Consider the following 14,828-nt stretch of genomic DNA (forward strand, 5'->3'; position numbering starts at 1 on the left):
TGTAATTAAATATATATTTTGTAAATTCGTTTGAAGATAACGTGTTATTATAATTGTTCTGCACTCTCGGTTGTTAATGCTTTTGGCCATAAACCTAATAATAGCTAATTGAACTTTTCTTTAAAAGTATTTTTTCTTCAGAGACTATTATTCCTAATTTTTTTACTGTTTCAATTTTTCATTTCGCTATTTATAAGGATAAAAATTTGTTTGTTTAGAATTAAATACAAAGTTACACGTTGAGGTATTTGTATTTCGCCCACCATGGTTATCGAAACCCAATTTTTAGCGGTGAGTCCCCAGACATACCTGCTGAGGAGCAAGAATAAAAATTAGTGTTCTAAAGAATTGGCTTTATTTGCTTTCACTTGCTTTAGTGTTGGGTTAGCATATCAGATGGTGAAACTGAAATTACGTGGTTCACATCGAGGTCATCTCTGTGAGGAGCTGTGGGCGGATGTCAAGAGTGAAAATTAAGTCTTATTTGTCTGACAAGTGTGTTTGGTGTTGATTAACTACTTTCTCTCTTATCTACCATTTCAAAATTAGGATCGGTTTGTGCAGGTGGCCTTCGTGTAGCTTTGCAAAATATTTAACAGACGAACTTATTTATATTTCCGGGGATGAATTTTCATACAACTTTTTGCTACAGCCAAACTTCCATATGTAATAAATGTTGTATCATTCACTGGTGTACATCTTCCATACTTTACCACATCCCTGGATTAACCACTAAGCAAAATAAGTACTACTTATGTCAACAAGCGAAGGGGGACACAAGTTTTTCCCCTAGCTATCATACCCTTTCACTGCCACACTCAACTTTTGTCGATTTTTTGTAATTGCCCTTATCTGCCATGTTCGAATTTATTCTGCATTGTTAGAAAACGTTTTCTTTGGCTCGGTGAGCGACTAAAGTTTCGAGAAACTACTAAACTATATATCTGAAGTAAGAAGTCATTGATTTGTGATATATTACTGTAAAGAGTAGTACAAAATGTTGATAAAACTTCAGGTAAAAGATGATCGTATGTTATGATGTCTGACCTTGTCTTCAAGGTCAAATATTCTCAATCATTCCATCTGTTGTGGCTGTTAATAAGAAACTATAGTCGGTGTTTTGTTTTATCTTTTACTGCTTTATTCAGTGACATCTACAAAAAAAAAGTCAAACGAAATGGTGACGTGTTTTGTTTTGTTTTTTTGCTTCTGTTTTGTTACGTCATATTTGGGTTATTGTCTCGTTTGTTTTAGTTTTATTTGCATTAGTATTGCATTATCCATGTGTGTTTTGTAATATTTTCATAAGCTTCTCACTGAAGCTTTTCTGAACCGTAATGTTTTTTGGCTTCAAACAACTTGCTGTAAAAAGACTCCTTTGAGTGTGAGCACGTTTTGAAATTTATCATACTAAGAAAAAATTTGGAAATGAATGCCACTGTAGCAATGCCACCGATCGTAGATTATATGTAACCTATAAGAGTGTTTGGGCATGTATGTATTCCCTAGTGATTATGTGATAATATAAACAAATCTGAGGCTGGGACTAACTTAGGGGATAAATAGTCAACAAATTTTGTCAAATATGCCATTTTTAGACCCAAACATGGAGATCACAATTGTATTCTCCTTGCTTCTTCCTTGATCCTATCCTGACGTCATAATGCTTAGGCCTGGCCTTCTGGTGATATTTTTAGGAGAATAACGAACAGACAGAGACAACGACGACAAACGTTTAAATGTAATTCAACAATTTTGTGACTTTAAATTCTGATCAGTATGTGTTCTGAAAAGCTGGGAAAACAATTGGCTGATCGGAGCAGTCTAAAGGCGATAATTCGACCTTTTAGGTCAAATTGCGCAAGAGTTGACCTCGACATGTATGACAACATGATTCTTAACGTTACTACACTATACTACTACTAGTAGTACAGTGCTGTGGCACCGTGGTCATACAAAGATACTGTATAGAACCGACAAATCAACAAAGTCAATTTAGGATTGTCTGAAAAACTGACATTGAAATTAAATAAGTTCATGTGAGCAAGTTTAGTACTATGTATTAGGCTTAACGTTAGTGGCCTTAGTTGTAATGTACAGTGATACCTCGATTCTCGAACTTAATCCGTTCCAGAAGGCTGTTCGAAAACCGAATTAAGTTAAGCAATGGAAGGGCCGAGGGGGGCACCTTTGTTGGGCTGTGGTAAGGGCATCAGATGCCCTTAGTTCGGCCCTGGTTTACCTACATGAAAATTGTGACTTTTGTACAATACAACTTTCTAAAAATAAATCTTATGTCCAGCATCAACATTACAAGATGAACAAAACATGAGAGATAATAAAGGCCTGGCATGGCCAGGTGGGTTAAGGCGCTCGGCTCGTAATTTGGGGTCGCGGGTTCGAATCTCCGTCGCATCAAATATGCCGCTCTTTCAGCCGTGAGGGCGTTATAATGTGACGTTCAATCTCACTATTCAAACGCCAAACGTTATGTAAAATGCAAACATAGACGTGAAATTCGTTTCACTCGATCAGTGGAACGATTGCGTATTCACTGAAAGCAAGCGATAGTATAGTTTACATTTCATTCTGGCTTGCAGAAATAAAGAACAGCAAAAATTGGTTGGAAGAGAATAGAAACGTTTGAAAATTGTTAGAATAGATGGAAAACAGTTAGTTAACAGCATGCTCCACCAACTCGTAGGTTACTCCTATTTGATCGAATTTAAATGCCATTAAAAGTGGTGTTTATGCTGTTACGATTCATGAGCCATTGATATGCGAATACGCAATATACATAAGCTAATTAATAGGCCACACAAAGCTCGTTTTATTAAGAATTATGCTAATCTGAACAAAAATTATTTTAAATTTTGATTTTTTTAATTCTAAGAAAATATTAACAATTGAGATATTGAGCTACAAAAAATATAACAATTGCTATTATTAATGAAACGTTTAAATTTTAATATATTTTTTTGTGAACGAATTAAAATATTAAGCATTTTGTCAACTAATATACTGAAAAGTTCTATAAGTAGATGGCAATCAAAACCTAGAGTGAAAATGGCGAACATTAATTGTACATTCCAGCCGGTAGGTGTAATATTTTTCATTTCTGTGATTGAATGATTGATTCTGTCTACATTTAATTTGTTAATAATTAGTTTGTTTGTCGAACAAGTAAACATTTAGGATCTTAAGCTGCACAAAATATAATAAATTGTTATTATTATTGAAATTTTAAATTTTAATATAATTTTTTGTCGAACAAATTAAAATCTTTTGCATTTTGTCAACTAATATACTGAAAAGTTTTATCAGCAGGTGGCGATGAAAGTCTAGAATAAAAATGGCGAATACTAGTAGTACATTCCAGCCGGTAGGTTTAGTATTTTTAATTTCGATGTTTGATTTAGTATTTCTACATTTATTTAAATGATAATTGCAGTTTGTTTGTTGTTACGTGAAAAAACAGAATACTGATCTTTGGATGAGTAAATCAAGGTTATAAAGTTTGCCAAAACTAGACCCCCGTGTTAGTTTTAGTAATAGTATTGATAGACCACTCACTATAAAGACTTAGTCTTACGTTAGAAATATAGTATATTTATTAACTATAATAATAATAATAGTGTAGCACTGCTTCTACCCCACCCCGAAAAAAACAAAAGTATTGCGTAGAGAGGCTCAAATTTTGATACAGCCTTCAAATATGTCACGTGTGAGCTTCTTACGTCCTCATTTTTTAAGTGTTAGTCTCAAATATTTACGTCGAAAAAAATAGAAGACTATAAACTTAAATATAGGCACTTATGATCTAACCAAACATCAGAATTTTGTTACAGAGTACATAATATTATTAAATTTTACTATGTAAAAAAATATTATTTAAAAGATAGTAGAGTTTTCAGGAAAAAACTCCAAAATTCATTTTATTTTGAATATCAGGCCTAAAAACCAATATATCCCCAATATCATTCTGAAGTTTTTTTCAACCATTCCAAACCTTGACCTCTCCAGTGGTAGTGAACAGTAACATTTATTTAAGAATATGAAAATAATTTGAAGTGCACTAGTATTCAAAATTGTGAAATTTTTACATGCATAATTCATAAATAAATTTTCCATTAATCAGTACCATGCTGATCATGCTTTCTGCATGAGACTTGGTTGTGTTATGTATTTCATTTACTACAGTTAATAGAACTGTTTCTTTATTCTACTAACAAGTACTGTTCTGGCAGCTTGTGAAGAAATGTAATCTTTGAAAGGGAAGTTAGTAAACTTATAACCAAACTTTCTGTGTGTTAAACAGTAAAAAAACAAACAACATGCAACCATGTGTTCCAGTATGCAACTCAACACATAACCATAAAGTAAGCTTTCATTATTTCTTACATAAGAAGTGTTATAGATTAAAAGTGGAGACATTTTTAAAAATATAAAGCTGGCATCAAAGTTGATTGTTGGTGTTTGATAGGCATTTTATCTGTTAAGTTGTGTGTGGTAAATTTTAAACATTTTATCTTGTATCCATTTTGCTTTAAAAGTGTGGCTGAGGATTGCTTAAGCTGAGAATTTGTGTGATAGTAGTTTTGTTACTAATTACAGTGTTTTAGTCATTACTTATAATGAAAGTCTTAACAGTTTTAAGATGAACAAAGTATTACTGCTATGATATAGCTTCAAATGGGTAAATGATAAACTTGTGTGTTAATGACATCTTCACAGAGGGAGAGATGACTGTTACACATCTACTAATGTTGTAAGCTAATATGATACAATCCCAGGATTGATAGTTTGGTTTAAACATTTAAAGACATGGCTAGGGTTTTGTGTATTGTAGAATTTTAATTTTAATAATAGGGTACTAAAACTTTCCTTCATCCAGAAAAGTTTTGTTAAAATATGAATAATTACGATTGACTTTTTTTGTTTTTTTGTGTTTATTTAACATTGAAGGTTGTTTTATTTTCAAACCTGTTGTTTCCACTCTTGTACACATTTCTGAATAACAACTTTGATAAAATTCACATTTAAGTCACAAGAACATTTGTGTATTCTTTGTTATCATATAGACATTGGAAGAAGTGTTTACATTTAGTGTCGGATGGTTTGAGTAATTTTGCTTCTATATTTAAACTGTTTATAACGTTTCTACAGCCTAGTTGAATTTCTATTTACTTCAGTGTTATAAGGTATTGCATTGTAAATACAACAGCCATTAGTGCTGATCTCTTTGGATTTTATTTCTTCATTTCTGATTTCATAAAGAAAACCTTTTTATTTATCCTTAAAAAAAACACTTAAAGTCAAGCAACAAAAAGCCAGTTATGTTTAATTGTATTAGAGGCTAAGGTTTAAAGGTGAAAAATTGAATGTTACAATGTACAGTTTACTTAAAGACAAAAGTGTTTCTTAAGTCTAATCTGATACACATGGTAAAATATGAAGTTAAAAACAGAAAACCATGTTGGAACATTAATTAAACTGAGTTTAAGTTGGTAAATAAATAAGTGAGGAAAATTAATATTTTTAAAAAGTTCATTAATTTCAGTTTATGTTCAGAAGCAAATATAGAGAAGGATATACAGTGGTCGTAGGAATTTTTCATAAAAATATTGTGATCATAAAGTGTTACAGAAATCACCTGTAAAAGTGATAAAGTTTTGTTGCTATTTGAGGTAGGAAGAGAAAAGATTTATAAAAATGAGTTTTGTAGCTGTTATCTATGGGTCAGTACCATAGACATGTAAGATAAGTCATAATTTAATTAGATTGTAGGAAACACTGATTACTGAAGAGGGTTTAAATATGAGGAAAAAATTACTGAAAAATTCCTTGTAGTATGACACATTTTTTCACTATTATATAATGATTATTTTACCAGAAGAGCTAGTGAAATTCTTCATTAATAATTAATTACAATTAGAATTAAGTAGTTTTAACTGAATACCAGGTAAATTACAGAAGGTTTACGCGATTACTTTGCCCTAGGTCGTCTCAGTTCGGTACACTTACTGCTAGCAGTGTTTTCAGCTGTTCAACCAAGAACGTACAATGCAGTTAGGCCTGCTTAGCAATCAGAATGGTGTAGTGTATCAAGTTAACTGTGAAGTTTGTCAAATTTATTATGTAGGGGAGATGAGTTAGAGCAGTGGAAGTAACTTGTTTGGAACACAAAAAACTTGCTTTGTGAACACAATAATAAATGTCTGTATGAAGTACACGTTTTAGGAACATGAAACATATTGGAAGCCTTAATAATTAAGAATGTTAAATAAGCTGATTAATCTTGGACAAGGTCTTTTGCTGTTACGAATTAACCCTCAAGTAGTATACCTCATTCCAAACAGTTCCTAGATGATATATTCTGGGCTTTGTAAGAAAATATTGGTAAATTTAAAGAATGGTAAGCCTTCTGAAAAAAATATTACCCCAAGGTTTTTAAGGAGGTCACAACATTTAATCATATCATCGTTGTTAATATTGGAATGTGAAGAGTGCTCATTTAAGGGCATTAATAATTCTTAAAGTTTTTAATAATGTTCCAAAAAACATTGATTGTTAGTGATTCACACTAGTACCTTGTATTTTAACAACTTAAAATTATTTCACATATCTAGATAACTTTTTAACAAAACGTTTTTTTTTAGGCATGCCATCAAACACTATCTGAAAATCCAAAACTACACCTTTACCCTCATCAGTAAAAACCTCTTCAAGGAAGATAAGGTTAATAAGGCGAGAGTTTCTTGTAATGAAAGTTTGTTGACTATCCAACAAAATTTTAAACTTTGCTAAATGAATTTGAAAAGCATCTTTGATCACAGTTTCAGGTGCATTCCCAACAACTGATGAGAGTTTCTTGTAATGAAAGTTTGTTGACTATCCAACAAAATTTTAAACTTTGCTAAATGAATTTGAAAAGCATCTTTGATCACAGTTTCAGGTGCATTCCCAACAACTGATGTAAGACTAATAGGCCAATAATAACCTGAAGATGTTTTAGCACTTATTTCATAAAGAGAAGTTACATTAGCCAACTTTCAGTTTTCTATCACCTGTTTGCTACTTGAGGACTTTTGAAATTGGTCAGAAGTGGCTGACTTGTCCAATCATTAACCTTCCTCAAAACCCTTGGGGAAATTTTTTCTTAAGAAGTTCAAAATTAATGTGGGAACTTGTTTCTTTCAGCAACTATTGAAGACAAATATTGTTGAAAACTTGAATAAAAAGTAGAATTTAATATCAAATATTAGCTTTCTTTTACCATCCATCTTTATACCCTGCTCATCGTTAATGTAATTAAAGAAATCCTTACTGTTAGTTTTAACATTATCAGCCAATGTTTTGTTTATAGATTTCTAATTACTTCCAATTTGAGAAACTTGTTTGTTTTTTATAGTTCTGTAAATAAATACCCAATCATTGTAGCAAACTGTTTACATTTATAATGTTCTATCATCTTTTTATACCCCATGTGAACCAACCCAATTCTTTAGTTGCACTAGTTTCTCTCATTATAGGTAACATACCCAGCTGGGATATATAATATTTTTAAAACTTTTCCACAGTTTATCGGTGTCTCTAGTTAACTTAGGTGCCCATTTCATAGTAGATAATTCTTGCTGTGTTTCTTCAAAATGTCCTTTTTTGGATTTTATTGCTAATTTGTAACAGAAACTTTTAATCTCAATAAATTCAGCATGTTTTAAAATTATTTTACTGAACTTAACTGCTTAAAAGGGTTCAGTGTGAAAACTGTTATTAATCGAGGGGTTCGTGAAGATAAGAGGTTTGGGAATTGCTGTAATAGATCAAAGATCACTTGCTCCCAGATGTCCTTCAATCTTCACTTTCTCAACTATTTCTATTTTAGAAGTTAATATTAAGTCTACAATTGTTTCTAGTAGGTTCACTGACCAGTCTGTGAAGAAAACTATCTAAAAAACTGTCTCTTGGTCTGATTCCCAACTTTTCCAATCTGTATATCCAAAATTGAGATCTTTAAATCAGTGTAGAGTTTCTCATTAACTTTATTTGTTTCTTCTGGTTGTCTGGAACTAAAATCTTTCTCTCTTGATAACAACTAATAGAAACCTGAATATATGCAACTTCCTTACTCATATTTGGTATACCCCACTTTAACACATTCACTGCAACTAGTTACGTATGTGTCCTATAAAATTGATTTTTGTTTCACAATTCACACACTTGTTGGATCATAAATATTTGTGGTTATGATGTTCTTAGACATTCTGTTACTTGTAACCATACAGTAACTAAATTATTCAACTTTCTACATGTTATTACTTTCCCTCAAGATGTCAGGGAGGTCCGTATGACATCTTGTTGCCAAGGCAGCAAGCACTGAGGAAAATCCAGATTTGTTTTATGGATTTACAAGGTGGCATCATTGTCTCTGGTGGCACAGTGATTAGAAGGAAACAATGATTTAGATACAATATGTATCTAACTGGATACATAATTCACTTTTCACACATAAAGCCATTCCTCAACTCCTGTAGGGGTCTATCCGTAGTACATAACCTGTAACCCTGTATATCAAAGAAATATGTCATCAAGTTTCAGTTATTCCTATTATATCAAATCTCCATTCTAGCCAGTTCTCTGGAGCAATATACTTTAGGTCTTTAAGAATTACAGTTTTTGTCCTTTGTTCCTATACTACACCTTTTTGTTTTATTTTTTTAGCATTAGTTTATGTACACCATCTCTGTCTAGTTCTAGTGTACAGCTGTGTTCGTAGTCCCAAGTTAATAGTGTGAGTTGGACCAAGTGGAAATCCAGTGGTTTTAAAAAGAGTTGGATTTGGAACAAGGAATATCAGATTTTAATCAAACTAAATTTATTTTTACCTACAGGATCCTGATGTTCATGTGACATTTGAAGACCAACAAAAAATCAACAAGTTTGCAAGAGAAAATGCTAAGCTGGAAGAATTGAATGATGAACTTAACATGAAACAGGTAAGACTCAAAGTTGTATGTTACATAAAGGTTCATTATGTTAGGGCCTTACCGAGTTTAGCCTGTATGTTACTTTGAGGTTTATTATGTTAGGGCCTTACTGAGTTAAGCCTGTATGTTACTTTGAGGTTTATTATGTTAGGGCCTTACTGAGTTAAGCCTGTATGTTACTTTAAGGTTCATTATGTTAGGGCCTTACTGAGTTAAGCCTTAATGTTACTTTAAGGTTCATTATGTTAGGGCCTTACCGAGTTAAGCCTTAATGTTACTTTAAGGTTCATTATGTTAGGACCTTACTGAGTTAAGCCTGTATGTTACTTTAAGGTTTATTATGTTAGGACTTTACTGAGTTAAGCCTGTATGGAACTTTGAGGTTTATTATGTTAGGGCCTTACTGAGTTAAGCCTGTATGTTACTTTAAGGTTCATTATGTTAGGGCCTTACTGAGTTAAGCCTTAATGTTACTTTAAGGTTTATTATGTTAGGGCCTTACTGAGTTAAGCCTGTATGTTACTTTAAGGTTTATTATGTTAGGGCCTTACTGAGTTAAGCCTTAATGTTACTTTAAGGTTTATTATGTTAGGGCCTTACCGAGTTAAGCCTGTATGGAACTTTGAGGTTTATTATGTTAGGGCCTTACTGAGTTAAGCCTGTATGTTACTTTAAGGTTCATTATGTTAGGGCCTTACTGAGTTAAGCCTTAATGTTACTTTAAGGTTTATTATGTTAGGGCCTTACTGAGTTAAGCCTGTATGTTACTTTAAGGTTTATTATGTTAGGGCCTTACCGAGTTAAGCCTTAATGTTACTTTAAGGTTCATTATGTTAGGGTCTTACTGAGTTAAGCCTGTATGTTACTTTAAGGTTCATTATGTTAGGGCCTTACTGAGTTAAGCCTTAATGTTACTTTAAGGTTCATTATGTTAGGGCCTTACTGAGTTAAGCCTTAATGTTACTTTAAGGTTTATTATGTTAGGGCCTTACTGAGTTAAGCCTGTATGTTACTTTAAGGTTTATTATGTTAGGGCCTTACCGAGTTAAGCCTTAATGTTACTTTAAGGTTCATTATGTTAGGCCTTACTGAGTTAAGCCTGTATGTTACTTTAAGGTTCATTATGTTAGGGCCTTACTGAGTTAGGCCTATATGCTATTTTAAGGTTCATTATGTTAGGGCCTTACTGAGTAAGGCTTGTATGTTACTTTAAGGTTTATTATGTTAGGGCCTTACTGAGTTAAGCCTATATGCTATTTTAAGGTTCATTATGTTAGGGCCTTACTGAGTACGGCTTGTGTGTTACTTTAAGGTTTATTATGTTAGGGCCAAACAGAGTTGAGCTAGTAACCGTGGTTGTACTATAGACAATACACTGATTACCAATTTCCTGTGAAAGTTTTCATGGTTATTAATTAATAAATTACAAACTTATATTAATTTTGTGACTCAACTGTAACTTCATCTAGTCTCACACCTCAAAATCAGGAACGACTAGCACATATTTGAGATATGATTATGTATTGTTTTCTCTCGCCATGGTTTTTGTATAACTATGGCACTGTCAATCTGAGACATCTTGTAACCGTATTAAAGTAAACCATAATTATAAGATGTCATTGAATGTGGCTCAGGGAACATGACACATACTTAGTCATATGTGATAGCTGTTCCTTTGACAGTATGTTTCAGGAAACTGGACATTGTTTGAGTTTTTGCCAGAAGCCAGTATCTTCTTTAATTTTTTTTTATTACCTCCTTACTGGTATCACAAGATATTTCAAGCTTTTTCACAATAGCTTTTAAGCAGATGTTGGATTATATTCTTATTATACTTTGGCGGGCTGCAGCTTAGGTCTCTCTGCCACTTCACAAATTTCTTCATCTGAAGACCCCATCTCAAGATTGAATTCACCCCAATTGAAATGGCTCAGCTGTCCTTCTCCACAGCCTTTCTGATTTCTCAGTTTTCCCAGACATAAAATAGGATACTCCCCTATCCTTCAAGACAGGCCTAACCTATGAACGCACGTGGGGCTGAAGCGAAACAACAGTTTCTGAGTGCCTCTGGGTTGCATCTTGGGTTTTTCCCATAGAGGTTTAAAAACCAAAACTACCACCATGTTAAATTTTGAAATACTCTTAACTGTAGATGGTGTTACTGGTCCTGATTGGATTTAAATGAGGTTTTGGACCCCATAGAGGTTACAAATGTCCTGCTGTGAAATATTTTGTGGATCCATGGAGAATCTGAAAAGCTCATTTTAATGTGTTGGTTCATTGTAGGAATATTCATATAAAGAAATGTTTTGATGTAAACCAAATATATAGATGTATATAGATGCCAAAACTTCAATCCATGGCAACATGTTGCTGCATTGGTATATTAAAATTGTCCACATAAATTTTGGTCAACAATTCGTATAAACATTATAATACTGAGAAGAAACAGCCTTGGTTAAAGTTAAAAACCCCATTTCAAAATTGTTTAACATTACCGCTGGAGTCCATCGAGGATCTGTCCCCTCATCTTTCGTTTCATTCTGTTTGCTTATAACTTCCTCTTTTTAAATCTAACATGTGGAAATGATACTGTTGTTTGGAACATTTTGTGGAGCTACTCCTAATAGCAATAAGTTTACGGGGCATTTATTGTGAAATGTCACTTTATTTTTCTTCAATGCTGTCATTGGTGTTGATGTCCTCTGGACTCCCAGCACCTCTCAAACATCCTAATTAGTAGGTACCATGTGACTAAAATTTGTTAGCCCTGTAAATTCAGCAATATTTCTTTTTTGCAAGAGGATATCAGTGTTACTACAGTTTAGGAAAGATTTCTTTCTCTCCTTTAAAAACCAAATCCATACTATTATGTTTGGTTTTTATTTGTATTTAAATGTTTTGCTGAGTTTCTGAAAGCAGTTAATGAACAAAACACACAGATGCACGTGTTTGCTTGGTGAAAAAATATATTTATTTATTTAATATTTTGATGAACAATTACAAGATAGGATTATTATTAAAAGTAAAATTTAGAGTAATCCAGATTATTTAAACTGGATCCAATGAAAAGTGATCCATCTGTAGACGAGTGTGTGTGTGTGTGTCGGAATGTGCTATACTTGTGTTTTGTTTTGAACAGCTGGACAGTGTATGAACTGATATCCCTCTAAAGAGTGGCTGTTTGCTGGTATTTAATTCTGAGGATATACCTCGCTTCTCTAAATGGGATATCATTCTAAGATCACTGTGGACGTCTGCTCGTTGAAGGTGAAAAACCTGTTTGGGTGGTGTAGCCAAGGTCATATTAAATGTGTACATAATTTGTTTATTACAAAGTACTTTATACTTGAGAAATCGAAATAATTTTTGATTTTGTTTTTACTTCCAATTTGCAGAAAGAACTCCAAAATTTAGAAGATGCTGGTGATGAATTGTTAATGATTGAAGATGACCAACCTATTCCATATCCTTTCTTGTTTTGGTTCCTCTAGGCCTATAAAATACATTCTATAGTTTATGTTTAAATAACACATTGGAATAGATTACTTTATGAAGTTACAATTTTTACAGTAATGAAGATTGTTTTTCAGAACAAGTTTGACACTCCAATCGCTGATGGGATCATTCTCAAGTACACATACTTGCAACTGTTCTAAAATGTATGTCTTCCTTACTGTGAAAGTTGTAACATGTGATAATACTTAATAAATAATTAAACCCAGAATAAAACTCTTAAAAAGATTGTTTAGGATTTTGTCTACTTATATATTAGTGTAACTTTTAAGTACTATGCATGTAGGTAAATAATAGAAAGAAAAGAAAAATGCTTTTTCCAAAACATACTTACCATCTATCTGCTGACACTATATCTATTTCTTGAACTCCAGGGTTTCCATTCTTTGTCCATCTAAGCATTGAGAATGCTTGCTCCAGTCTTTTGTACCTGACTCGAATGTCTCAGCGAATTCTAGTTTGTAAGTTTCTGTACAAACTTCTGTGCACTTTATATCTGGATGCTGTATTTCAGCACTTCATCCTGATAATGTAATCACTTTTTGATGGCAAAGCATTTGGCATGAGTTTCTGTCAAGTGGAATGTTGTGGTTATTTATTATTTACAATGTGAAGTTGAACACAGTAGGTGTTTCTATGGTTATCTTCTCATTTCTAATTATACGTTACTTAACAAAAAACAAACCAACAACAAACGCTTATCAACGGGTATAAATTCTGGGGTTAATTTTTCTTCTACCAATGTCAACCAGCCCTTTTCTTTTCCACCTCTGCTATCACTCTATGGCTATAAATTTGGATCCAGTTAAAGTGTATATATATGTACAACATTGTGGTTCAATAACCCTAGCTACCAATGTGAGATACAGGTACCATGATCTCTTAATTCAAAACCTGAGTTGTGGAACCTCAGTTGTCTGGTGGGGCTAGCCTATACTGATAATTACTCATGTCCTATTGCACCTTTGATATAGGAACCTAGGTTCAAGGTGAAGAGCACATCTGTTCTAAATGTAATGAGGTTTTTCCCTTTCTTGAACCATTTGCTATCATGGCACACTCCTGTTCTGTACAGATCCTTTCTGTATGGAACATGCTAGCACTGGCCTCTCCACCTTCTCAGTGTACGATTCTACCTACAGCATCAGTGAATGGTATGTTTTGGAAATTAACATTTTCCCAAAGCAAAAGTGTACATCCAACAACACTTATCTCCACTAACTCTCTTCCACACCGCCTTTCCACTAAAAGCCAGTTTATGCCTTGTGATTTCATTATCAAGATGAGCTGCTTATGTACAGTACCTAGATGGAGGGCACATTGAATTTGGTGGATAATTTTTCAAATTATAATTCATGTAAGGTATTTGAGTGGAATATAAAAGACTGAAGCCAACATTTTTTAAATTTAGATGGACAAAGAGTAGAAACCCTAGAGATCAATGAATCACTGTGGTATCAGTGTTACTGAAAATACGTTTCAGTTTGTGTAAATATTAAACTTCATGAGGTTTTCCTTTACTTTTAATTACACCATGTTGGGTGCCCTTGAATGCATTTACAACTTAGGTTTTTGACATACTTTAAAGAACATCTTATTGTTGGTTATAATCAAATGTCATATCAGTTTATTTTGTTTCACATTCTGTCTGTCATGGTCTTTGGTCAGTGCTTAAAATGCCATAATTTTCATCAACACAGTGCAAATACTTCTGTGTTTAATGTGATGGTAAGGGTATTAACATAGAAAGAAACTTTTGTATGTACCAATAGCAAAGAATTACTTGTTTCTTTTGATGAGTTCATCATGAATTGTCTGTTGTTGTTGTTGTTTGATTTTTCCACTTGTTCTTGTTGAAGCACAATTTTATTGAACAAGGAACAGTAACTAGAGTGTGCAATTTGTATTGAAACAAACCTGTAACTCTAGATTGTTCTGATCTCTAACCTTGTTCGAGACCCAGCAACAAACTGACTCAGAGGTGCAAATAATACTGAAATATTTCTGAATAGACGAGAAAATATTACGAGTGTTAAACGGTATTGTCTTACTGTGACAAGAGGACATTTGTTGTCCTTTCTTTCATTATTTGAGATTTACTCATATATCTCATCAGAAACTTTGTGCTAAAAATATAGAAAGCTGTTTTTTCACTTAGGCTGTAGGTTGTGCTTTTCAATTTTCAAATTATTCTCTTTGCAGCTTCCCAAATATTTTATCACACTTAAAAAATGTGAACAAAATGAATATTGTATCCTTAACAAGCCCACTTACATGTTAGGTGAAGTGTTTGTTATCATGGGACAAGAAAGTGCCACAGAAATG

At 33.0% G+C, this 14,828-nt stretch overlaps 1 protein-coding gene across 1 annotated transcript; it reads left to right on the forward strand.

The window, feature by feature from the left end:
* Nucleotides 1-3,231: 3,231 nt before the first annotated feature.
* On the forward strand, nucleotides 3,232-14,828 carry Pfdn4 (prefoldin subunit 4; the record flags this gene model as incomplete). Its single annotated transcript, XM_076517617.1, has 4 exons — nucleotides 3,232-3,382; nucleotides 8,892-8,996; nucleotides 12,386-12,452; nucleotides 14,773-14,828. Coding segments are annotated over exons 1-4 (258 nt in total), but the record flags the coding sequence as incomplete, so codon positions are not given.

This window comes from Tachypleus tridentatus, chromosome 1, assembly GCF_004210375.1.
Source record: "Tachypleus tridentatus isolate NWPU-2018 chromosome 1, ASM421037v1, whole genome shotgun sequence".
In the NCBI taxonomy this organism is placed as follows: Eukaryota; Metazoa; Arthropoda; class Merostomata; order Xiphosura; family Limulidae; genus Tachypleus; species Tachypleus tridentatus.